The sequence below is a fragment of the Etheostoma spectabile genome, chromosome 9 (assembly GCF_008692095.1).
Source record: "Etheostoma spectabile isolate EspeVRDwgs_2016 chromosome 9, UIUC_Espe_1.0, whole genome shotgun sequence".
NCBI classification, from domain to species: Eukaryota; Metazoa; Chordata; class Actinopteri; order Perciformes; family Percidae; genus Etheostoma; species Etheostoma spectabile.
In genome coordinates, this window is record NC_045741.1 from 38339520 (window position 1) to 38365444 (window position 25925).

Genomic DNA, 25925 nt, shown 5'->3' on the forward strand with positions numbered 1-25925 from the left:
ATTCTGATTCTGATTATTTAAACCACATCTGGATATCTGTTTATCTAAAAAAAAAAATACATCACTTTAAATAAAGCCCAATTACAAATTGCCGTGGATTTATTAGGATTTGTTTTTTGAATGTCTTGTGAATGTATGGCTGTGCATTTTGTATGAATAAAAAAGGCATTTAAAGCAAAAAAGAATCCCGAGCGTTCACTGCCGACAAGTGGTCAAAGTGAGGCAACACAACTTTAAATTCAACGCAGACTTGACGGCATAATACAGTTCTTGAGTGAATGTACTAAGTTACTTTCCACTTCTGCATATTGACATTTAGCTTCTCTGACAAGCAGACAATCTTTTCAGAATTCCTTGGTATGTGGTCTTATCATACACCCATGATGTGCGGAAGCATTGGACGGACAATTCCTTCTAGTGTGAGGACACATACATTTACGAGGATCATATGAAGGCAGCACTTCATGACCAGTGGCGACACACGCCCACGTCACCGGCGCTTGTGCCACGTCAAGCTTGACGTAGCAGGAGGTGTAGTCCGGGTGGGAGGCGACTTAACGAACACAAGAAACCACATAACGATTGGCATTAATGGTGTTAAACTCAAGAGGAGCACTTGTCAGAGGTAAGAGTTTAATGTTTCAGTCATATTGTCTTTTATGTTTTCATCGAGCTATGCTTAGTGTTAGCTTCACAGTTAATGTTAGCCTGTTAGCTGCCTGCTAGTAAATATGCTCGGCTCTGGAGCCGCTGTCACTCGCGTGCTGCTCCTGCTGCCTCTAATAATTGATTAATCTCGTTTGCATAGCAACCCACGTATTGTGAGCGCACATCATAGTAACAGCAACCTATTTCATTAAACCAGGTTTACACTAAATGCCCTCTGCTACTAATGAAGAGGCACACCTGCTGTGTTTTGGTAAGAATAGCCTCAACTTCAACATCCTATTGAAGACTTGACACAGAAACAAAGTTTGAAAGTAACGTTATTATGAATACTGTAAGTAGCAAATGTGTTGTTGCTGTATCCTTCAGCATCCCATTCAAATGCTGAAAGATCCCTTCCAGTAGTGGTGTGATTATTTCCTCGTCCAGCAAGCTGCTCATTGTGGGTGTGTAGGTTCAAACAAATATTTGAATTAAACATTCCAGTAGTTATATTACCAAGGCTTTGCATATAGTTTCGCTATAGTTTCATGCTGGGTGTTTCTATGTCACTGGTTGTGCTAGTTTTACCAGCCAGATGGATTGTAGAAATACTGAGGTCATGAGTCCCAAGGACAACCCCACCCACCAAAAAAAAGCTTTTGCTAGCCTTCAACCAAACAAAATGTTATGTCTCCTACATTATGGTCAGGTGCGGGGCGTGTAACTCTGGTCAGGATTACCATATTTTTTTCATTATGAGTAAACTTATGTATTTTTTGGCCTAAAACCAATCAGATTGAACTAAAAAAAAGTGTGAATTGTAGGATGTAAACTCTATGACATGACCTACGTATCCTTTGTTGCAGCTATCGTCCTACTCAAAAGTAAGCATTCATCCCCATTTTCTTTTTTATATGCGTGTTTCAGTGTGGCAGAGTTAATCAAAAACACTGTTCATCATGGACCCTAACGCTAGCGGACTCGCCATGAGGTTGGCTGAAGCCGGCCAGTCTCACCTCCTGCAGTTTTGGAAAGAGCTGAGCCCTGAGGAGCAGGCCGAGCTGACCCTTGACCTCCAGGGGATGGACTTTCAGGAGATCAACGGGTTTTTCAAGAAGGCCATGGAGACGTCCGGAAGTAGCAAACAGGAAAAGATGGACAGCCGGATGGAGCCGGTGCCCCGGGAGGTGCTTGGGAGTGTGACTAGGGACAGGGCGAGTCTTAAAGACTGGGAGGTAGCAGGTACGCTTTATCAAAACGGTTTCTGCCCCCGCAACTTGTATTCATGGAGCTTCTGCCTTAACCCTCAAATGTTTCCACCTGTACTTTACATTTCTACATGCTATTTATTTATTATTTATTTATTACAATGTCATATAGCAGAAGTTAACACATGATACTTTGCCTAGTTACTGCAGGAACAATAGATCCTCCAGAGAGACTGACACTTGGCAATTAAGTCTTGTTGTTAAGCCACTTTCCAAAGTAGTGCGCCACAGGTGAGGGAGAGGAAATATTTTCTGGTGTCAGACTGAAGAGGATTAAAACATCACATGGTTAACCAGATGCTTTGATGTTGAGATGGTGAAGTGGGTGTTTTCCTTTCATTGTTTAATAAAACCTTATCAAGAAGTCTTCATTATGTAGCATCAGAAATTCCCCTTTTGCTCGCTGTGTGGTTGTAAAACTCAAAACTACTCCCAGTTGCAGTCTCCTGCGTACATTTGAAATATGAGTAAGTTAGCTTGCGTTGTTCATTAGACTTTACACAATCTCCCTTGCAGTGGGGGTCTGACCATTTAGCAAGTCTAAGTTTGAGGTCTTTTTTTCACTGGGGGATGATGACAGTGGAGGCGGGCAGCAGAGAACATCTGGTCTTGATTTGTGTCTGACGTGAATAGAGTTGCTGTTTGACCCTCATTTATGAAGTCACTCTGCTCTGTCAGGCCCAAGCGTGCGTGCGTGTGTGTGTGTATGAATGTGCATTTGGGAGAGTAGTCAAAGTCTAGCAGGCCAGCCCAGTCGGCTGGTATAAACCTTGTCTTTTGGCACTTGTAAGAACAAAAAGTTACGCATATCAAGGCACGTAGCAGCACTTCATGTAAGATAAACTGTAACCATTATGAACCATAATAAAGCAATCAAAGACTCATGTAAAGTTATTAGATTACAGTTTATGGCGTACATATTATGTCAGCAAACTCCTATAGGAATATTTTGAAAATGTTGGGATGGTTTAATACATTTTATTAGTGCATTTTTCTCAGCGTTGTTTTGATGATTATTATTATTATTATTATTTGTATTTCTAAAAACTGCCTTACAAAGGCAATATAAATGCTCTATGGCCATTAGTAAAGATATCGAGCCTGTGTATCAGCATGTACGTCTACATGTGTTTCACCAATTGAATCGACTTTATAGGACAAATGTTCTTGCTGCTATTTATAAAAAAAACTGTTCTGCTCTGTGCTCCTTCAGGTCTACACTGCATCTCTCAGAGTAAAGTGGCGGCCCTGCTGCTGGCTGGGGGCCAGGGAACCAGACTGGGGGTCTCTTACCCCAAAGGCATGTATGACGTGGGACTGCCGTCTCACAAAACCCTCTTTCAGATCCAGGCCGAGCGCATATTGAAGCTACAACAGCTGGCTGAGCAGAAGCACAAAATCAAGTGCTGTATTCCCTGGTAAGATATAATGTTTGGCTTTGGGAGGTTGTTTAGAAAAGAGATGACTAAGACGTTTTAGTTAGTGTGCCTGTCAGTTGAATTGCTGTTTTATTTGAAGGAAAAAAGGATCTAAGCCACCAAATGCTCTTTTCGTAATGAGAACTACAACCATTTGTTCTAGTTGTTTGCCTCATGATTAACTGGGTCAAATCATTGCCTCAAAGGAAACAGCCAAGGAAGTTGTATTACTGGAAAAGGATTAGTTCCCTGTGGTGCAGATCAAAGGACAGTTTGGAAAGATGAATATAAGTGGTGGAGTGCACAAAGTCTACATGACACTGTAGGTGGGGATCAACAGTCACTGAATTATGTCGGAAATGGCATAATTAAATAATCCTCAGCAGTTCTGATTCTGTAAGGAAGTTGTTACATTTTGATTCCCCGCCATATACATGAACTCTATATGGCTCTGGTTTGGGGAGACGTCAGCTTCGTTGTGTCATTTTATGAGTAGGCACTGAAGACATTTTCTACAGAATTTTAAAAGATTTAAAAAGATAATTTGTATTTACTTCTAATGTGAGTCCCCTCTTCTCTCAGCTACTGCTTTCACACTTGTTGTATGAACAATTTATGGAGAGGAAAACAAATTTTGCATGAATCAGTACTAAGTTCCTTCTTTTTTGTTTTGATTGTTTTTTTGGCATTTTGGGCCTTTTATTCAGGACGGATAAAGAAATGAAAGAGGGGAGAGAGGGAGGGTGCCTTGTTACTAAGTTCCTTCTGTGTTGCCTTCAGGTACATCATGACCAGCGGACGGACAATGGAGTCCACCAAGGACTACTTCTCACAACATAACTATTTTGGCTTGGACAAGAACAACATCATCTTCTTCCAGCAGGGCATGCTACCAGCCATGGACTACCAAGGCAAGATCATCCTGGAGAACAAAGGAAAGCTCTCCATGGCCCCTGGTAAGCCCACTCGGGATTTGTGACTTTTGACTCCATTCAAAGTGTTGTTTTGTTGAATTTGTGTGTTTCAAACCAGTGTTCTCTGTGTCTGTATTTCAGATGGGAACGGGGGTCTTTATAGAGCTCTGGGGAACCAGGGCATCATAGATGACATGGAGCGGAGGGGGATTGAAAATATCCATGTGTACTGTGTGGATAACATCCTGGTCAAAGTGGCAGACCCCTCTTTTATTGGTTTCTGTGTGAAGAAGGGAGCCGAGTGTGGAGCTAAGGTTGGTCACACCTCCTGCTCTTTCTGTCTATTCTTGTCTTTTTTTCTTTTTCAAGGTCTCTGCAGCACTTTCTAAGCACATTTCAAATATGTCTTAGTATGTTAACTAAGTATGATCATTATTAATAATTATTAAAGATTGTAGTCTGCCTTTTTTAAACTTTAAAGCTCTTAATATTGTGTTACTTTTAAACAATCAGCCATCTTGATCACAACACCTGAATCATGATGCTGCTTAAAGTGTTCACATTGAAACTTTTTTAGGATTGTTTTTTAGGATATTAATGGTCTTTAATTTTTTTCTACCCAGCATTACAATGCATGTCTCTTATGTCCTATGCAACGTTTTAAGAGAAGAAAAATGAACAAAGGTTGAGACGGCAGCAGGTTAAGCTTATATATTCCTGTCATAAAGTTGATTGATACAGTGGTTCCTCACTGTTGTGCACCTGTAACACTGATAAGCTCCGTGAACTCACCTTTTATCAGACCAGGAAGTAATGATAACGCTGTTAGGATGCATGCATACATTATAAGCTAATGAATAGGGTGAAGAAACCTCCATACTACTTATACAAATATGTACTAGGTGTTTAATAATAAGTCTGCAAAATTGAAACAAGAGAACAAACTATGTCTAAGGGCTAAATGTGATCGGCCTTTTTATTTTTTTATTCCAGGAAATCCTGAAGTGTGTGTGTGTACGTGTGTGTGTGTGTGTGTACGTGTGCACGTGTGTGTGCACGTGTACGTGTGTGTGTGTACTAAAAGGTGTGGTCAGTTTTTAGACAGCCGCACCTTCCACAACTCTCCACAGAGTGGCGATATAGGACACTTTGTTTCATCCTGAAGTCTTCTTGATCATTAAATTGGGAATTTGAAAGAACTTTTCATGATGGTCTCAGATGATATATGTGTGATGTGGAGACGCCACAGGGCGAGACTCTTTGCCCCTTGATAAAACTGAGCCAAAAACAGGTGGTGGACGAACTGTTGATGATGACACCACTACAACTAAAGTAGGCATGCTTATAGTGTATGATTGCATTAGTTTAGCCAAGTGCGCGGGTGTAGGGTGGACATACATTTGACTAACCATTTCTGCCTAATTAGATTTAGAAAATGTTTCATGCCATAGCAACTTTGTCAAATACACCTTTTCTCGTTTTCTCAGTTCATTCGATCAGTTTTGCTTCCACTCTCTATATGAGTCTTCCAAATCACATGAGGTCATGTTTGTTAGATGTTCTTGTTACCTTACTGAGACTGACTGTGTCTAGGCACTTTATTAGCAGTGCCACAGTGAAGTTGTGTTTTTTTTTTTTTTTTTTTTTAATCCTACTATGTGTATTTTCCAGCTAACCAAATATTTGAATATTTAACTGTGGAACCTCCAGAGCTCTGCTCCTGTTTGACATTATGAGTTATGCGGTAATAGGAGATGGAAGGATCAGAGCAAAGCAGAGTCCCACCCTCCCATCATAAATTACTAAGCTCCACTACAATTCATGTGGCTTCACCACCACCGCCCCAACCCCTCACTCCACCCCGTTCACCAACCCTCATCAGGTCTCCACTCTGTCATTAGGAAGAAGCAGATGGAGAGAGGGTTTTTTTCATTCAGTGTGCAGACTTTAACTTGCTGGCTGTATAAAGTGGAATACACTTAAGAAAATCTGATCTGTAAGTCTTAGTCATACATTAAACTTACCTAAACTGTTGGTTTATTTTTACTCTTACCTCTACATTTGTTTTTAAAGAGCAATTTCAGGTTTCCCATTTTAGTGAATTTCTTATTTGTGAGCAGTTATGCCAGTTTGAAACTATGTCAGCCATCTGTGGCTGTTTGGTGTTTTCTTAAGCAACAGCTATTTGGTTCTCATCATCTCTGCCACTATTACAGAAGATGTGATGTGACTGGACATCAATGTTTTTGTCTCATTTTGTTGTGTGTTTTGTTATGTTTAAAATACATGCTTGGTAGAGCTTTATCTACTAATCTCCAGCATATTGCACCATTCAGACATGTGGATCTAATGTGTTAATAGTTCAGTTGTCTTCTTTTGTCATTGTTTCCAGGTGGTGGAGAAAACCAATCCAACAGAGGCCGTGGGCGTGGTCTGCAAGGTGGATGGGCGTTATCAGGTGGTGGAGTACAGCGAGATCACCCTGGCAACAGCTGAGAAGCGCAGCGCTGACGGCCGACTGATGTTCAACGCAGGAAACGTGGCCAATCACTTCTTCAGCTTTGGCTTCCTCAGAGACGTAGTACAGTAAGACTAATGCACAGTGAACATACACACACTTCTTTTGGCTTTCATGCAGTTTGTGCTCTTCTCCGTCAAAATGAAATCATTAGCTTTTCAGTAGTTGTGGTTTCTTGTAGCTAGATCAGCGGCTTCACACCATTATAAAGTAAATGTGCTGCAATGAACCAGCTTCTTTTCTCTGTTTATACACCAGGAAGTACGAGCCAAAGCTTCAGCACCACGTGGCCCAGAAGAAGATCCCATATGTGGATGCCAAGGGCCAACTAATCAAACCAGACAAACCAAATGGGATTAAAATGGAAAAGTTCGTCTTTGACATCTTCCAGTTTGCCAAGTGAGTTAGAGTGTGTTTTTTTTCCATAGAGGGCACCGAGTGTGTGACAGCACCAGCCGACAGCCTTCCACCTCAAACTAAAAGGCCTTAAAGTACTCCGAATACAATGAATATCTTATGCTCCTTTTTGAGAGGTGGCTGGATTGCATATGTTCTTCTGGCAGCTCTTTGGGTTTAACTGGTACTTGGTTTATGCATGGATCTGTCCTTCCATGCATAAACCAGCCCCCTTCCCCCCCGTCCCGATCCCTATCCACCAGCCAGTATCCAACAGCTAGGTCTGGTCCAGCAGACTGAGCCTGCCAAGCTCTCTGCAGGAGGATGGAGGTATATGAGCTGTTCACTCATTTCACCTCCTCCAGTGTTTCATGACATCAGCTTTGAGTCACGTCGTTACTAATAGAACTATATATCTAATGAAAGGATTCCTGTAATGACTGACTGATGGAAAAACACTGCAGACATTTCCAGCTTCCTTTAAATTTTATTTGTTGAATTAAAAGTAAAAATGTTGGGAAATAGTTTTCTGTGTTGCTGAGGAGGTGGATTACAGTTGTGTCCGGATTGGCAGACTGGCAGCTTTAGCAGAATCCAGATGGGCTGACTCACTTTGCACCCGGATTTTTAAAAAGTCCCACTTTTTTCTGTTTCTGTTTTTTTTTCTTCTCAGTACTGTTTGGCCAAGGATCTAATAGTGTACCGTGTGGCCACATGGTCCATATATTATGTACGGTTGCCGTTCATCTGCCAAGTGTTGATAATGTCGATAATGATAATTCCATTTGCTTCTACTAATGTAATGCATCATTTTTGACTCAGGCATTTGGCCCCATTATCTGATTATTTTGGATTAGGTTCCCAGCAACAGTGTTGGTCTGTGAGGGGATTTTGGCGTAGTAGACACACTCGATATTGTTGGATCACATGAAGCACACTGGCCCAATAAGACTTTTTTTTCCTATTACAAAAAGAGAGGCTTTAAATGAAAGGACACAAATGACGATGCACAACCAAAAATGCAGGACCAAATTCAGAAAAACTTTTAAGCCGCCTGTGCCCAGTGTGCAACTTTTCCATTTCTGAAGGCTGGGTATTGTATAATAGCTTTGTCGTACCAAGACTAGGTACCATTGTCCACTCTTTGCTGCGTTTGCCTGTATGCTGATGTGCTGCTGTGTGTGTCCAACAGGACATTTGTTGTGTACGAGGTGCTGCGGGAGGACGAGTTTTCCCCGCTGAAAAACGCAGACAGTCAGGACGCAAAGGACACGCCCACCACAGCCAGACACGCCCTCATGTCCCTCCATCACCGCTGGGTGCTCAACGCTGGGGCTCACTTTATCGATGAGAACGGCAGACATGTGCCCGCCATACCCAGGTGACCACAGCCAGCCTGCTAACACACAGCATCATGCATGTCATGGTCACCTCACAAGACACAGAACACTCTCTCTCTCACACACACACACACACACACACACACGTTTGGCATGAACACCGAAACGGGTTCTTTTGTGGTTATCCCACCTCCCCTACACTTTGTGTACATACTATATGTATTGGCTTTTTTGTTTGTTTGTGTTCTAAACATAATATTCTTTTAGCATCACACTCTCACTTCCCCTTCTCTCATGCTTGGTCTTGCTCCTGTGTGTCCTGTGCAATGTTTCCAGAGACGGAGCAGCAGGCAGTGTCACAGATGATGGCAACAGAAAGTAATTATTATCCCCCTGCAGTACTGAGTGCATGGTGATGGGGTTTCGGCTTTCTTTCCCGCTCGCTCGGACGCTATATAACATTACTTCTGATCCCCTTTCCTTCATTACCACTAAAAAGAGGAATCTGAGCGTACACATTCCAGGCGGCAGCCATTTTTCTGTCTCTTTACAGTCAGTGATGAAGGAAATGATAGCGAGGATCAGTTTAGACGCCTGAAAACGCAGTGCTCTTAGCGTCCTGGTCAGATGACCAACAGTCGCAATGACCTGCTGACAGATCATTTTCTCCTCAGATGGTTGCTACTAATATTCATATTGTATTGCATGCTGGGTAATGGGCACAGGTCACACTTTCTGGCAAACAGTGACAGCTCTACAATAGAAGAGTAACCTGTTGATTTGTGTGTAAAATAGTTACGACAAGCCGAGCCGTTCATTGCTTGCGCATCAGCTTTTGAGTTTAAATCCACTTGCTATTTTTCTTTTTTTTCTTTCAAGACATAATGATAAATGAGCATGTGCTTCAGTAACATTCATGGCATCCGTGAATGTTATTCAGGCTCTTAAAGGGTGTGCTTTTTCCCCTCAATCATTCAACTTCTTCATCTTTCTAATGATACGGCTGTGTGGGCAGATGCTCAGAAAACACCTGATTAGTGGTTGTTGTCTGTAATGATTACCTAGAAGAAAACAAGTCGAGGGACGGGAATGTGGTCGCAAGATCCCCCAGTTTCTCTCGGAAGCACTTGGGAGGATGTACAACCACATTACCCGCCGTTCATCTGTTTTCTTCTAGAGGAAGTCTGTTACAGGTCAGAGGGCTAATCACTGGTCATGTTTGGGAATGATGAAGCTCTAATTCTCTCCCTTTGAACTCTAATCACAAGCCGCAGAACAGCTGTAGGATGGACAGCTGCTTCTCTCAACTACAGTCCCTGTGTCTTTTTAAGGGACAATTACTCATTCTGTTTGATTTTTTTTTTTTTTTTTGCTGATCCTCCCTGAATTTAAACGCAGCCTGAAGGACGGAACAGACCTGCCAATCAAATGTGAGATCTCTCCACTAGTGTCCTACGGGGGAGAGGTAAGGAGACGGGGCCTACTGTATTCAAACAACGACTCTTGTTGTCGACCTGAAATGATCTGTATTCCACCCACTAACAATGTCCTGATGGTGTTGTTTGTTCCTTTAAGGGTCTCGAAGAGCTGGTGAAGGGACGAGAGTTTCATCCAACCCTGATGATCGACGGGGCCGGAGTCCATGAGCTGGTGAAGAATGGAGTTTAGACAATGAAGGGGAGAGGAAGAGAGAGAGGGACAATCCAAAGACCAAACTCCATTTGTCTCATAACATTTGCGAGAGAAACTGTGATGTCACCACTGTGCAATAACAAATGTGGCGTGCAGATGAAGCACGAGCCAGATGAAGTGTATTGTTTACTTTTCAGCGCCAGTTTTCTCTGCTTTGTATGTTGATGTCATACTATCTTAATATTTGTTTTGAAGAGCACTTGAACACAGCATGAGATGAAGGATGAAATCCCTGTCACACTGACTGGATAAAGCAGTCTTCAGGTGCATCTATTTATTTTGCTTATGAGACTTATTTTTATATGTACTGATAGATAATCTATAGGTGGAAATGACCATCTACTCATTTTACCTGGTGATTTTTATACAACATACTGTAGGTTTGAAATGATCAGAATGACGTTTCTGACTAGCATGTAATTGAGCTACATGGTACGGGCTGTGGGGGGTATTTATAACATCTGCTTCTTTTCACCTTGTAATCATTGAAGATTAGAAATTCAGTTTTAAGAGATGCTATGATTTCTATCATCTTTATTAAAGTAATTTCCTAATTGGAAAACTTTGTGTGTGTGTGAATTAGAATACAGGATATGATTGATCCCCTCAAGGAAATGATTTAGAAGCTCACAGTCAAATTCAAGGTAAAATAAGAGTAAGAAAAGAGCAAGTCAATAAGTATAGGCTATAAAGAAGCATAGCTACAGTAAGACTTAAATAAGGTTAAAAGTGTGTGGGTGTGTGGTAGGTAGAGTTCAAGAACTCATCACAAAACAATAACTTTCCAGCAATCCTTAATCCCTCTCTAGCAGCAAGGCTACGGACATAACGCCCAAAAGATATCTCTCCATGCTATATATAATAATAATAATAATGCTTCTCCGTGCTTCGTACCAGCTACTCCACTGCTGGTTGTTGCAAAACCTCACCTCTGAGTTTGCGACAAATCTGACATTTGCGAGATGTTCGGTGGAAGGATAGTCATTAACCTCCAGTAGGTTAGGATAGGGCATAGGGCAGCGAGTCTCAATAGAGTTTTTCTAGGATTAAATGTGCTCTAAGTGGATGTTACGCGGGTTTTAGACTACATTTGTTGTCACAGGCAGCAAACATCTCCTCACTATCTGCTGCTAGCTGCCTGTCCTCAGAACACACTGTAAAAACATCTCCTCACTGCTTGTCCCCTGAAGACACTGTAAAAAAAAAAAACCCAGCTCCTCACTATCTGCTAGCTGCCTTTCCCCTGAACACACTGTAAAAAAAAAAGGTCTCTGTAGACAGCCCAGGGTCTACAAATGGCAACAAAAGCAAACTAGGCCCACCTGCTTCACGAAGCATGCACAAACAGTGTTCCAGCGTTCCAGCCAATAACCAACAAGAAGGATTTAGGGGTGGGGGTGAGGGGATGAGGAGGGAGCTAGTTTTGTTGCCTTTGAAAATACTTTGAATGTCAACGAGATGTAACGTCACCCAACATCGCTTAGAGCACCTTTAAGATCTAGACATAACCGGAAGTTAGCCCACTACAACAGTCAGAGTTCTTACTAGGGCTGCACTATACATCGTTGTTTGTATCATTATGCACATAGTAAAAGGCTGCGACATATTACAAAAGACAATTGGAGATTTTCTGTTAGTTGAATGAAAATAAGACAAGAACCCACTTTAAAATCTAAGTCTTTTTTTTATGCTGCCTTTTGTATTCAATTTAGTGTTAAATATGTTCAATAAAAGAACATTGTGGCCTGGTTAGTGCATTTGGTAGAGCAGACACACATATATTGAGGTTTAAAACATGCAGCCCTTTGCTGCATGTCATTCCTCCTCTCTCTCCCCTTTCATGTCTTCATCTGTCCTCTGGAAATAAAGGCCTAGAACTAATCTTAAAAATGTCACAAACGATTTCCTTTTCGTTTGAACTCCATACATTTTAATATCTGTTTATGTATCGTGAGTAATATAGCAATATTTAACAACATTGTTGCTTATTGCATATTTTCCTCATATCGTGCAGCCCTAGTTCTTACACATTAAAAATGGCTGCTACTCGGACCATCCTGCAATGTTCATTTGAATGGGATTGTCTGGTCTACTCACATCTATTTCTATGGTAGTACCATACAGTCTGTGATCGGTAGGCTATGTTTTCTGACAATTCAGCAAACAATATGTCAATGTGTGTGTATAACTTGCCTTGCATGTGTCTGCTGGCTGTTTTATGCATAATAGCTGCTGCTGGTATCCTAAATCAGATGTTTCCAGCACATGGCTTAAGTTTAAGATAGGCCAGAGCATGCAACGCTGCTGCAGCTAGGAGCTAGGAAATATTCTTTGGGGCTACTTTCGGACTCATTTTCTTTCTAACTCCAGCTCCATAACTGCACTATGAAGTGAAATAACTGCAGTATGGGTACTTTAGCAGAAAGAAAAAACACTTCATCTGGCCTAGTCTGCTTATGGATCTTTTTCATGGATTTAATCTACTGTGAAAGTTCCACTACAGAGATCTTCTGTTCAATGAGATTAGTATACTTTGGCACAGTGCTTTCAGCTAAATGCTAACGCTTGCCTGGCAACATGTTCACACTGACAATGCTAACATGCTAATGTTTAGCCGGTGCAATGCTAACTGTGTTTACCATCTTTGGAGTGTTATCATGACATAGCAGAGCACATAACATAAAATTTGCCTATCAGCGCTAAAGAAAGTGCAGGTATTGCAGGCAAATGTGCAGAAATTAAAGTGTATGACCAGGGTTATCACAAATCATCCTGAGGGGAACATGAATGTGTACCAAATTACAGGCAACACATCCAAAATGACAAGTGTCAACCCTCAGATGTCAGAGGAAAGTGAAGGTTCACCAAAGTCAGAAGGCTTTATCCTCTGGGGACCCTGAATGTCTGTACACATTTAAAATGTTAAGGAATCCATTCATTAGTTGTTGAAATATTTCAGTCTGGATCAAAATGGTGGACCCACAGACCAACATTGCCATCCCTAGAAGACTAGCATGCCTTAATATGTGGAGCAGCAATTAAAATAAGCAGTAAAATCCTTAGATTCCAATAAATTCCTTCCAGTCATTAAACAATACTGGATAGTATGGCTTTCTCCTCTGGAAACACTTTGCACATCAAGAAACAAGAAAAGTCACAAACCCTAAGTCACAGTGTCTTTGAATGAAACCTTCGCATTTCATTTCTTTGGTCCGGTCAAACGGTTCAGGCCACATCAGCAGCAAAACACACACTTCATGACGTCAGTAGAGGACAACCTCTCTCTGACACTTGACTCACACTTTTCATGGATCTGGTTTGACTATTACCACTTAGTTTCATTAAAAGAGTAGCTTTTGGGGTATTTCTAGCACATTTAAAGATCAGTAGTAGTTTTATTCATATGATCATCACATCTACAGAACGATTTGTTGTGTATAACACAGTAGCAACAAACACTTTCAGTTCTACAAATCTGTTATAAAATGACAGAGAAACGAGTGGAGCGGACAGCAGTACAAACGTTACCTTGAGTTATGTTTGCTTCAGCCTCTAGCTGTCAAAAGAAAGGCTCTTTTCAAGAGGAAGAAAGATTTCTGATTGAGCGTTGGATTTGGCCTTAATTGAAACCTTATGTGTGGCATGTGGAATTCTGGGACTTTGGCACTCTCCCAGGAATCCACAGAATGCAAAGATTTTTTTTTTGCCTCCCTCTCTCTCTCTCTCTCTCTCTCTCCCTCTCTCTCTCTCCTCTCCCTCTCTTTTTTCCTATGTGCAGAGGTGTCTTACATCAGCCCAGAGAGCCCTGGTGAAGGCAACTGACGGACTGACAGTGAGCCAGCGAGCAAGAGAAAGAGAAGGGCTCAGATTGTAACGTCCGGACGTCTTGACTCTCACTGGAATAATCTAAAACCCTCTCTGAACAAATGGTCTGAAAGGCTGAGACATCTTAGAAGTAAGTCATTCTTTTCTTTGACACTTTTCAGCATAACGCTCTCCTGTTTTCTATCATCGATTGGACTGTAAACTCTGACCCCCTTTCTCTGAGCCTGTGTGAGTACCTTAAAGTTCCTTTGGAATAGTTCATAGTGGGAGCCTCAGCTGCGTGTTTGAACTCCATGTCCCTTTTGTGAGAAGTAGCTGCTGTTTGCATGGCCGACTAAAAGAGTGGACAGAGGGGCAGAGCAGAGCGATGCCAGATTCAAACTCCTCTTTGCTCCGCTGCAGATCCAGCTGTCGCAAACTGAAGCCATTACTTGCTGTTTTACTTTTCTGTGGTTGGGTGGAATTGAGGCTCATTCCTTTAGTTAAATAATAATCAAGGTTGAAGAAAAGAATACGAATGTCATGCAAAACTCCAGCAGAAGCTTATGTCTGTAACCTTTAAATAATATTTTTTTTCCCAAAGATGCATTATCATTCAACGCCTTCCTTAACAATTTCAATTAACAGACATGTTAATGATTCAAGTGTCATTCTGTCTGGAGATGGGAATGTTTACTGCATCACGTGTCTGTCTGTTGTGCGGAATGACACAAGTTTGTCTTTCAACAGGCGACAGAAGAAGTGGAACTAATGTAAAAATGATGTGACTCTTATTTGAATGTCTTGCATCAAACAAACACACACTTTTGTTAGCTTTATTGTGGTGGGGTAGTCCGGGGTATGTTTTGGAAAAGTTAAACAACTGACTCGCTTATTGTTTGCTGTGGTCAGCTGATGATATGTTGAGTACTCAAGTTACAGCTTTGAAACTGATTTTTGTCCCTGCCTTACACGTCGTGCTTTTGTGTGTCATGGAGGTGGTGTGTATGTCGTTCAGTGTTAGGTGTTACGTAGGTGGTATGTGTAGGGGGGTCCTCGTGTGGTATGTGGCCAATAGGTGTTCCACACAGAGGCCTCTTTTCTACCTTGTTGAAGTTATTTGGTAACTCAACTCGACACAGAATAGTTGTGTCAATAGTTAAGTAAGAGCTAACAGCCTTGACATTTGGTCAGCGAGCGACTCGGGAGAGGCGGTCAATCTGATCAATGGAGGCATTGTTAAAGAGAGGTCAAGCTGATGCTCAGCATCAGGTGGCTGTGTGTGTGTCTGTGTGTGTGTGTGTGTGTGTGTGTGTGTGTGTGTGTGTGTGTGTGTGTGTGTGTGTGTGTGTGTGTGTGTACAGGGTTTCCCCCAGTCACAGACTGATGGCAGCATTGATGTTCAGCCCAACAGTTTCTCAATTTTCTCAGAATCATGGATGGAATCGTGAAATGGAGAATTTAAAAAAGCTATAAGACCGACTCCAAAAGGCCCTACATTACGTCAGAGCTTAAAGCTAACTGGAAACTAAATTTCCATCTGTTTTTAAAATTGTGTGTGACCAGGATATCTGGACACACTGATTCTTGTTTTTGTTAATGGTTTTGTCGAACTCAGTGTCTTCATACTGTAACATGAGTTGAACTGATGTTCTGTCTGATTAGTCAATTGCAAAAGAAATCACCTATTGCAAATTTTCAGATTAATTGTATGCCATTTAGCATGTAAAAATGCTAAACATTTGTTTTTTTTTCCAGCCACTCCAATATCATTATTTAGTCCTTTTCTCAGTTTTGCATCATTGTTATCTAATACAAAACCGTTTTGTCTTTAGATATAGACTTTGTGCTCTGGTAACTTGGTGACAAGTCACACAATGTACTGTAGGATGTCAGATCAGCATTGTGTAAGATGTCTCTATCTAGCAATCAAAAACATCATTAGTAAATCAGAGTCATAGAAATGTTTAATATCCCTGTTCATATTCAGATTAAATGGTTAAATGCAGCACGGGGCCATGATCTGTATTGTGATTTTAATGAGGAGTGTAAGTTATTTTGTCTCATTTTGTTGCTCTTCTTCCACTATCAGTTCTCTCTTCACCCAAGTGCAGGCTTTCTTTCTGCGCCGCACCAAATCCTGGGGAACAAAGAAGTAATGGAAGCGCAAGTAGACAAAGCAAGCTGAGGAAACAACAAGTGAAATTGCAAAACTTGACCACAAATTAAGTTTGGAAACCTACTGATCCCTGCAGATTGACGATGTTTAATAAGATTAGAGAATTTGGGCGTGGAGTATTCCCTGAAGGCATTTTTGTTTTGTGCTCTCTTGGCTGGATGCATAAATAGGAAACAATCTTTATCAGGGTAAATAAGCTCTTTGTCAAAGTCGAAGAAAGAACTTATTGCTTATGACAGGGAAATATAGTATATAAAAATGCCTGTGGTGGATGTCAGAGGGGAGTGGATAATGTATTCACATTCAGTGTTTTTTATTTGTCCAGACAAATGGAAAACAGAGCAGGAGACACTATTGAACGGGATTTGATCCCACGCCATCGCTCCATTATCTGGCTGTAATTGATATTACAAACACACACACACACACACACACACACACACACACACACACACACACCACACACACACACACACACACACACACACACACATTCAGGGCTTGATAGAACAAGAGAGAGTATAGAAGAACCACAGGAGTGTGTTATCACTGCATCTTTCTGACATGTCATTTCAATTAGCAACCCTTCCCTCCAGAGTTTGGAAGCTGACTGACATCCTCACATACAGACCCTAATCACATACCACAGCAAAGGCTGTAATTTCAACCCCACATTCAAAACACTGCACTGGAAGCACCCGGTGCTTACTTAGCTTAGCTGTAACTCAACGCAGACATTTGATTGGAAGTGTTTTCAAATCAATGCCTCTGGCAAGAGAAAACCAGCTGTGCACTCGCTAGCTGAGGTGCATGCTGTAATTTGGTATAAATAGTGGCATTTCAGGGAACATCATACTTTAAATACCGCGCTGTTGACTTTCCATGCCGCACGTGCTTGAACTTTGACCCTGCCCAAACCAGCACCCCACTCATCGCCTACCATTTAAGGGGGATTAGGTTACTCGTAGCCTAAAGCAGACTGCATTTGTCCTCCTATTTCTTAGCTTTAATTACTTGTTTATCTCTGGCATGGGTTCTGCGTCCAAAACCAGAGATGACATGGTGATTTTTCTTTAGTGACAGCAAATAGGATAAAAATGAAAAAATAAAATCAGTTTCTTCCATTGCGGAATAATTAATGAAGTTAATGTGAGGTTGGTGCTTTGATCCAGATTACAGAGAAGGCTGCTCCAATCACGAAAACCAAATAATTGTAGAGGAGCTAGAAGATAGATTAGAAGATAGAAGCACATTAAAACACAGTAGTCAGTGCCCAAAACGTCTCCTCTATGTTTGCACATGTGGCCTCAGTCATTCCTTCATCTCTCTCTCCTATTTACGAGTGGCAGTCTCTTTTTGTTTGTCACTCAACCCCCCCCCCCCCCCACGCTTCTCTAATTACAAGCTGTCAGGGAAGATCTGCGGTAATATTTCAACATCAAAAGGACCTCATGACGTGCCGCAGGCTGCCGCTGTGTACAAATGACAGTGAATGAGTTGTCACTGCTGACGTATCAGGCTGAATGGGCAACTGTGGCCTTTTTATAGAACTGTTACTATCTACTCTCATATTGTTTTTATTTTTTATTTGAATGTCTATGGAGTGGATCTATGTTTTAACAGTGGTGAAATATGACGTACAATACAATTTTGAGATGCTAATATCTAAAATATTAAACCATCGATTCCCATCCTTTTTGGCCCATGCAATAAAAAATTAAAAAAGTGTGAGGCTGGGGCCCATTGTCACGCTGCAGATGTCTGTTTGTTGTTCGCAGTTCCACTAAAGAGGCTAAACTTCTCTCACAGCTTAATTTCAATGACTGGTCAGATTATACAATATTTACACAAAAAAATATAGGATTAGAGAAGTCCAAAAGTGGAACACAAATGTGTGTAGCAGGACTGTTTTCTTTCCTTTCCAACTCCCGACCCCTCAGATTTATATTGTGAGCTTTTTAAGGGGGGCGGAGCCTTAATTTAGGAACAACTCAAATACTTTAAACTAACTTCACCTCAACCAGCAACAGTGAGACACTACTTACACATTTAGCTGACAATAGGTTTGTACTGCAGAATAGAGCAGTACACATTAGTATAGAATATGCTATTGTCCTTAACAAAGCTAAAGCTCTTTACTCTGTTTGAAAAGTGGTGAATGCACATTAAAATGGGGTGTTGGTATTCTTTGAGTCATTATATGCATATTTTAAGAATACAGGTGTATTTTTTTTTGTTGAAATTAGAGAAAGCACTTCTCATCTTAGCTGAATGCACAAATGCTCTTGATTTAAGCAGCATGCAGGGGATGGACTTCTGCTTTAATGGGGGGAAATGGAAAAAAATAAGTTTCTTGGCACGGACCGGTGTTTTTCCAATCTGACAGTGTAGCTGTAAAGTTCCGGGCCTGGATATTCAATCATAATGGATTTGCAGTGAAAGATTTTACTCCTTACACAACCCTTTTCTCAGTCATTACTCGGTATTCAACAGTTATGAGTCTTTGTTGAAATATTTGATAGATTTAGCAAGAAAATAAAAATACAGCCTCTCCCGCAGTTTCTCACTTGCTTTCTCCCTTGTGGCCACTAAGCATCAGCTGGTCGCCTTCACGAGCACCTGCACACTAGTGTGAACAGTTCATGTCCTCAGGCAATTATAGGTTCCTGTTGGCAGCATCAGTGAGGAGCTTACAGCAGCTCTGTAGTATGCAGGCAGGTGTGCTCCTGCCAGAGACTGTGGAACCTCAACGAAAGCAGTTACAGTGTTAAAGACAAACCTCAAACCTGAACCAGATGGATTCAAAGCCCTGCAGCTCCGCCTGTGAATCAGTACACAACCTTTGCTTCTCAGCTTTTGGTTTCACGTTACTGTAAAACCATTGCTTACGCAGCAGGTCGGTGTGGTTATCCACTCTAGCATGCAGTAATGCTAAAGATCTGCCTTGTTCAACGTGCATACGTGGTGTAAGATATCCTATGATTAAGTGTGTCGACGGGAACATTTCTCCACAGGTGTCGCATCTTACCCAGACAATAGAGGATTGTTTCTTTACCAGTCAAGAATTTAATAATTGCTTATGTGTGTGTGTGTGTGTGTGTGTGTGTGTGTGTGTGTATATAGGCCTTTATGCATGCATCGTTCTGAGATTTTACTGCTTTGTGTTTACATGGCTCCACCTGGGTCTGATTGGTAAATGTTTTTCAGATTTTATGCATTCCCATAAAAATAAAATATCTGTGATGTTATGTTACAGCCATCAGGGAGAAAAAAGAGTATATAATAGAAAGCACATGTGAATGGTTACGGTACACATCACAGCATACGGGCACACTGTGTAGCAATCAGGCCCCAGCACCAACAGGGCCCATAAACACACATACACACCCTTATACTGTATGTAGAGCTTAAAGCTGGGAAGCCTAGGCATGGTGCCTGGGTTCAGGAAGGAGATCTGAACTGAGTTACAATAGTTGTTGATATTGTTTAACTTTTTGCAAATAACACCTGCCTTGTCATCATCAGCTCATATACGCAACATGTTTGGCACTTTATTGGTTATTTAACAGGGACAACAATACCTTGTTTTGTCATTTTGGGGCCCAAAGCTTTTCCATCCACAAATGAAGCGGGGATGTTGTGGTTATATGGTATGGGTGTTTACCACCAGGCCCACGCAATACATTTATGGCATCAGACAGAGCTAGAAGCTAACTTTTATCTGTGGTCCCTTTCGAAATGTAAGCAATTATGTGGCACTTCTATTAATTTTTTTTTTATTATAGCGTCCAACACATTTTACCAAAATGAATTGTCAAGTAGTTATTAGTACATGTAGTACAAGAACATGAGTTGGAATTCAAAATGTTAAAATATGTTGAAGACAAGATGTTTAATTAACTTGTCACATTTCTATTTGAATTATGTGAAAGTCTTGCAGTTACATTTCCATTGACAGTCAAACAGTGTAACAGACATGATGACCTGCGTTTGAGCATTGTGATTATGAATGAATGAGATGGAATCTTCTAGCCTCCGCCTCTTAGGCAATCCTGGGTAGCGTTGAGCTGTTCTTGACCCTCCACAGGTTGCTCACTCTTCTGCAGAGGCTCATGTGAAGCCTTAAGTGTTGACGCTGCTCTGTGTGTGTGTTTGGGTGTGTGTAGAGACAGAAGCGGGGAACAGATCCAGGTAAACCGTGTGTGTTGACTTTACAGACTTTCCCAGGGTGCAGGGCCTGGTGGTACACCAATGTTACTCTGTATGCTGGGCTTGACCCTCCAAAAATAAATCTGATTTATTTATACAAACAAGAAAGCCTGGGAAACCAAAATAAAAACCACCGGAGGACATGGCAGCAAGCTCTTACTGGATGCAGCAGAATGTTCCTGGGGTTATAAGACGAGGAAGAGGTGGATGAGTGTGAAGTTGCAAGAATATTTTTGACCTGAGTAACACTTATTTGGAATCTCATCTGTGAATCTGAGATGCATATACTTTGTTTTTCGGATTCAAACCGTAGGGTACAGGTAACCACACTATGTGTGTTTCCTGCTTGAGCTCTGGGGGCTCACGGGTTTCTAAGGAGTGTATCTGTCCTTCACCACTTCCTGAACTAGCCAAGAGGGAGCGGATCTTATCGAGGGAACAGACTATTTTCTTCTAACAGTAGAAATTCAAGTCCCTAGTCAATTTTGCTCCAATTTCACACAATAAACTCTGCTTGTGTTTATGGGGTAACAGTTTGTATGAGCTCACAGCTTTGATACAGATATCGATGATGTTTACTTCCGAGATTGTTCAGGTGCTGACGAAAATTCTGTCCCTCATTTTAGGCCGGATGTCCGTCACCTTGCATTTAGCACCACCCAAGATGATTGTAATTGTTTAACCCTCCTGTTGTCCTCGGGTTAAATTTGACCCCTTTAAATAAATATCTATATCTGAAATATGGGTTTCTTTTTAACCAAATTACTACAAAAATGGATTGGATTCCATACAATGCTATTTGCAAAAACAACTGATAACTTTCATTCCTCTGATCTTAACTATTAGTCAAAATAATTCATAATTTCTGCTTTTTTAACTCATATATTAGGTATAATTCTATATAAATGAGAGATATTGTCCATGAATTCCAAAAACTACTGTAAAACTAGTGGTAGTAAGGTGGTGTTGGTGAAAACTAAAAAAAAAAAAAGTCTGAAAAAGGGACAAAAATGTCAAGTTTTTGTCCCTTTTTGACCCGGGAGGACAACACAAGAGTTAAAGGTATGCCAATAAACCAGAGCACGTTTTTCTCCCATCCCAGAATGCTGTGGGGACTAGCCAGACCCCCCCAGCAGCTCTGTGGAGGAGGGTCTGGCAATGCGAGACTATGTTTATAATAAGGTGTCTGAGTACTGTCCAGTCTGAATGGAGCTGTGACGGAGCACTTTAGCCTAACACATCTGTGAATACATTTACAGACAGATATTAATCTAAGTGAGCAACTGTTAGATATTATGTTTACCTTGGAATTACATGCCATAACTCCCACTGGCACAGTAGATACAGTCATTTTTGTCATGGGGTTCAGGCAAAATGGCGGACCCAAATTCAGAGACAGCAGGCAGTGGTGAGTTTAGGATTTAATAAACTAAAATCCTTACAAAATAGGAGTCCTGAAGACAACAGACAAAATAATTCCCAAAAAGTCGTGGAGGGCAAAAACAGAAATCACAAAAAAAACAGAGACACAAGGAGTACTACAAACACTCAAAATACAAAACAGAAATAATGACCTGACAACAGACGAAGAAAACACAGAGACAAAATACAAGAGTTAATAAGCTAAAAAAGGACAGGTGACACTAGGACTGAAGACAGGTGAAACACATCAGGGTGGAAAAACACAGGACATGACGTAAAACAAGACAGAAAAATATAACAGGAAACAGAAACATACACAACCATAACAACTTGTCACCACATCCAGCAACATATGGATCCTCTGGGAGAAAAGTACTGTAAACTGCTGTCGTGCGATAACATAGTTATGAAAAGATTTTGAGAGATAGAACTGTTGGTTGTATATTTCTTATTTATTTTGTCTCTAAAAGATTAACATTACATGTTTGTTTTTTTAAATGTACCCACATTTGCAGCCCACTTAAGCTTATATTGTGTTTCTGTTTACCAAGTACAAAGGACATTAGGCTTAGTGTTACTGATAGTGCCCACAACGTTCCCTGGGCACAGGAGATATGTTTGTGCATTTAATACTTGAATATTAGAGAATTGTTGGCGATATAATGTGAAATAAATAGAAAAATATGATCTGGGTCTTTGGCCTTAGGATACTTATTTTACAACATCAAGGTTTGTAATGACAGTGTATGGATATGTATAAAATCAGAGTGAAGGGCCCTCTAAAGACGCTGTGCTCAGGGGCCTCCTCGTTCCACATCAGGGTTAAGAATGTCTTTTTTACCTTTCCTTTATGAGTTATTCCCTAGACATTTATAACACATCGTCTGAAGGTACAGCACAGAAAAGGGGATCATCTCTGTCCTCTAGAGAAACAAACTGGTTCCCATTCTGCTGTCTTCTCATCTCAACATGTAGTAATTTAATTTGATGAGAAAAATGCTCCTTTGGACCTTTGAAATGTGTCAAACATGCTTCTCTACTTTAAAGGACCATGTTTTGATCATCTTATACACTTTCAGCCTAAGTTTATTTTTTGTTTCTTTTCTGAAAGCTTTTCAAAGTGTCAGTGGACCTGACTTTGGTTTATTTAGATAAATGTGACCCTGGAATGAGCCGTGCTGTGGTGTAGACTTTCATGAAGGTTAGCTGTATGACAGATATGAGATCAGAGTCTGTTTGGATTTTAGAACTTGACTGAAGAAGAGTCTGCAGCCATGCTAGCAGCTCTGGGAGGCTGTACTTATGGACTTTGAGCTAAATGCTAATGTCAGCAGCTAACATGCTTACATGCTGATGTTTAGCTAGTAGGCTATGCTCATTATTTTAGTCTGGCATGTTAGCATGCTAACATTTGCTAATTAGTACTGATTAGATCATTAGTACTGACGAACAACTGAAGAACCTTCAAGAATACTCTTTTGAAGTCACAAATCCCTCTTTAGACATGTCAGCTCAGGGATGGCTTTTTTTGTTGTAAGATCATTTTTTGGCCAATTTAGGCCTTTAATTGACAAAACAGCTGAAGATAGGGAAGGGGAGAAGGAGGGGGAATAACATGCAGCAAATGGCCATGTGTTGGAATCGAGCCCACGGCCGCTGTGGTAAGGATCGAGCCTTTGCACATGGGGCGCACACTCCTCCAGTTGAGCTGCCAGGGTGCCCCAGAGATGCTTTTTTAATATGTTTTGCAAAATGTGGTGCACAAATACAACTGTCAAGAGAAACATATTCACATGTGTACTCTCTGTAATACCCAGTGGCCAGAAAGGCAGGTAGTACTTCTCTGTCTGAGTACAAACCTAACATCCTTGTAGGTCTCGGGGCCTCACTTTGAAAGAAAACCCACTCCTTGCACTTTACCCTGCATTACTGTGTTAGTAGTCTCACATTGCCAGTCCACTAAGCATGGGGATAGGAGAACAACGTGCTCTGGTTTATTGGCATCAATTGTCTTGGGTGGTGCTAAACGTCCGATGGAGCAACCTCCCTAAAATAGCCTCGGGAAGGAACTTGTTTTGGTGGAACATGTTTACGTTCAAAAGTTGTTTTAGTCGTGCATCGGAAAACTCAGATTGGACAGATAGTCTACCTAGCTGTCTGGATTTACCCTGCAGAGATCTGAGGAGCAGTCATCCATAAATTGACCAAAGTTTAAAATGCCAACACAAAGAATGCAGAAGGTAACAAACATCTGCCAAAATGAAAGACATCCGGCTGAACTTCTGTCAGCACCTGAACAATCCCGGAAATGAAACGTCATCGATACAGACTGCTGTGGTAGGATTTGTGGACAGGTATCTGTACCTGTACCTATACATGCCTCCGCCATGTTTCGAAAGCCCCCTAGCTAAAGCCCGGCATGGCATCTTTACTCCCCTTTATAAACTACACTTCTCCCCCATCTTACCTCCTCTTATTTCCCCTTTTGACCCTCCAGCTACCACTTTATGTTCGACGGCCTGCACCGCTTTGTTAGTTATCTGGCTGTGACAAACAGGGAGCTCAATTCTCATCAAAAAGTAAGTGCACCCAGTTTACCTGGGCACCATGGTTACAGAAGAGAGCAGACTTTACCTCAGACCAGTGATATCCAAACCAAACTTTCCCTAGTAATGTCTGCTGGTCATTACTGGATAAATTGTTTAATCAGCAGTAAAGTACCAGTACATTTTTCTTTCGTGAAAATAAACTTTGAAGCATTACTTCAGCATCACTGACCCACAGTATGTGCTCCTGCACCACAGGCCCGGAGGTTGAACCTATACTGTATATCCCTCTTTCCTCTGCTCCTACATCCAGGTGGGGAAGGCGTCTGCATGTGACCTAGATCTCCTGTTGTTGTCCTGCTCCGTCTCTCAGGAGCTATGAGAATAAATTCACCTCTGAAGGGTTTATGCAGCTGCGGGTCCTTATTGTGGTCTCCAATCCCACCAGCTCTCTTTTACCAACACTCATTGTGTTTTCAGTTTTTAAAAAAATCAGTTTTACTGCAAGGTGTAGTTGTGGACATTTATTTTAAAGACCAATGCCCACTTTTCAAACACAAATTTGCACGAACTATGAAATTATAAAACTTCTGTGTGGAAAAACTCAAGTTTAACGACAGGAAGTGCATACCAAATACAAAACCTCCTGCTTCAAATGCAACATGCAAATAATTAGACTAATTTGTAATTTTAAAATTTGTTACTGTTGACCCCCTTTCTAGAACTGTGAACCTGTGCCTGTTCTGTAACAGAGGCCAGCGGGGGAACAGCTGTTCACTTCACACTGGATCTATAGGAGGCAATAGCAATACAACTGATACACAGGAAATCCATTTTCACATTTAAACAATTACTAAACCACGAGTATCTAGAAAGTGTACTGTACACTCAACTTAACATACACTCAAAGTATAAGACTATCAACAATGGCTTGGATCTCGTATTTGCAGCTTTAACTCTGAGGATAAAACAAAGAACAGTGAAAAACGTCTTAAATAATCTATAATAATGAATAATCTTGTAAGGGTCCAAAACGATAAGTATTTGAAGGTTAAAGCCTACCAAAGGCTTTTAAATTGGAAAAAAGTGGGGAGATGCCGAATTGATTGATGTAGGCATTTTTTGAGTTGTGTGTGGTACAGCAACCAAAGTAGGGATAGTTTTTGAAGAGTCTACCAAGTGGATGTCTTCATGTATTTATCATCTACGGTGTACCACTTGGAGCAAAACCCTAACATTACAAAAAGAATTGATTTGGCTTGAGATGCAGCCTCTTGGGCTCAGCTGTACTATATGTTTTCAGATTTGGTCATAACTGTATTAAAGTTTGTCAAGCTTGGATCAGCTTCCGCTGTCATTTATAAAGCTCAGCTGACTTTACCATGTTAACATGTAACAAAAGCTCAATAGCATATTATGTCATTGATCTCAAAGTGCAGCTGAAGCTGACAGGAGTTTGATCATTAGAGATATTGTAATTTCTCATGAACTAATGTGTTGGAGAAGTAGACATTTTTTACCTTTTTGATACAAAGTCAAGAGAAGTCATTCTCTTGGGACCTATGCTACAT

At 41.0% G+C, this 25925-nt stretch overlaps 2 protein-coding genes across 8 annotated transcripts in view; both read left to right on the forward strand.

The window, feature by feature from the left end:
- The first annotated feature begins 489 nt into the window (after nucleotides 1-489).
- uap1 (UDP-N-acetylglucosamine pyrophosphorylase 1) lies at nucleotides 490-10762 on the forward strand. Of its 3 annotated transcripts, XM_032526839.1 has the most exons (11): nucleotides 490-625; nucleotides 1576-1890; nucleotides 3130-3334; nucleotides 4115-4290; nucleotides 4390-4562; nucleotides 6641-6834; nucleotides 7025-7165; nucleotides 8355-8543; nucleotides 8839-8880; nucleotides 9901-9967; nucleotides 10078-10762. In XM_032526839.1, the coding sequence occupies exons 2-11, from the start codon at nucleotides 1608-1610 to the stop codon at nucleotides 10168-10170; spliced, it is 1563 nt and encodes a 520-aa protein (XP_032382730.1). In that variant the 5' UTR covers nucleotides 490-625; nucleotides 1576-1607; the 3' UTR covers nucleotides 10171-10762. The 3 variants fall into 3 exon arrangements, with proteins under 3 accessions (XP_032382730.1, XP_032382731.1, XP_032382732.1); XM_032526840.1 differs by lacking the exon at nucleotides 8839-8880; XM_032526841.1 differs by lacking the exons at nucleotides 8839-8880; nucleotides 9901-9967.
- A 3151-nt stretch (nucleotides 10763-13913) lies between these two features.
- Nucleotides 13914-25925, forward strand: part of ddr2a (discoidin domain receptor tyrosine kinase 2a) — a 31756-nt gene continuing 19744 nt past the window's right edge. For all 5 annotated transcript variants that reach the window (XM_032526833.1, XM_032526836.1, XM_032526835.1 and 2 more), the window contains exon 1: nucleotides 13914-14149. The gene's annotated coding sequence lies outside the window, so the exon portion shown is untranslated. The remainder of the gene's footprint in view (nucleotides 14150-25925) is intronic.

Excerpts from the sequence above, each read along its gene's own strand:
- uap1 (XM_032526839.1), top strand. The coding sequence starts at position 1,608 with ATGGACCCTAACGCTAGCGGACTCGCCATGAGGTTGGCTGAAGCCGGC. Across the intron at positions 6,835-7,024 it reads TTCCTCAGAGACGTAGTACA|GAAGTACGAGCCAAAGCTTC; the intron begins GTAAGACTAATG and ends TTTATACACCAG. Across the intron at positions 8,544-8,838 it reads CATGTGCCCGCCATACCCAG|AGACGGAGCAGCAGGCAGTG; the intron begins GTGACCACAGCC and ends CAATGTTTCCAG.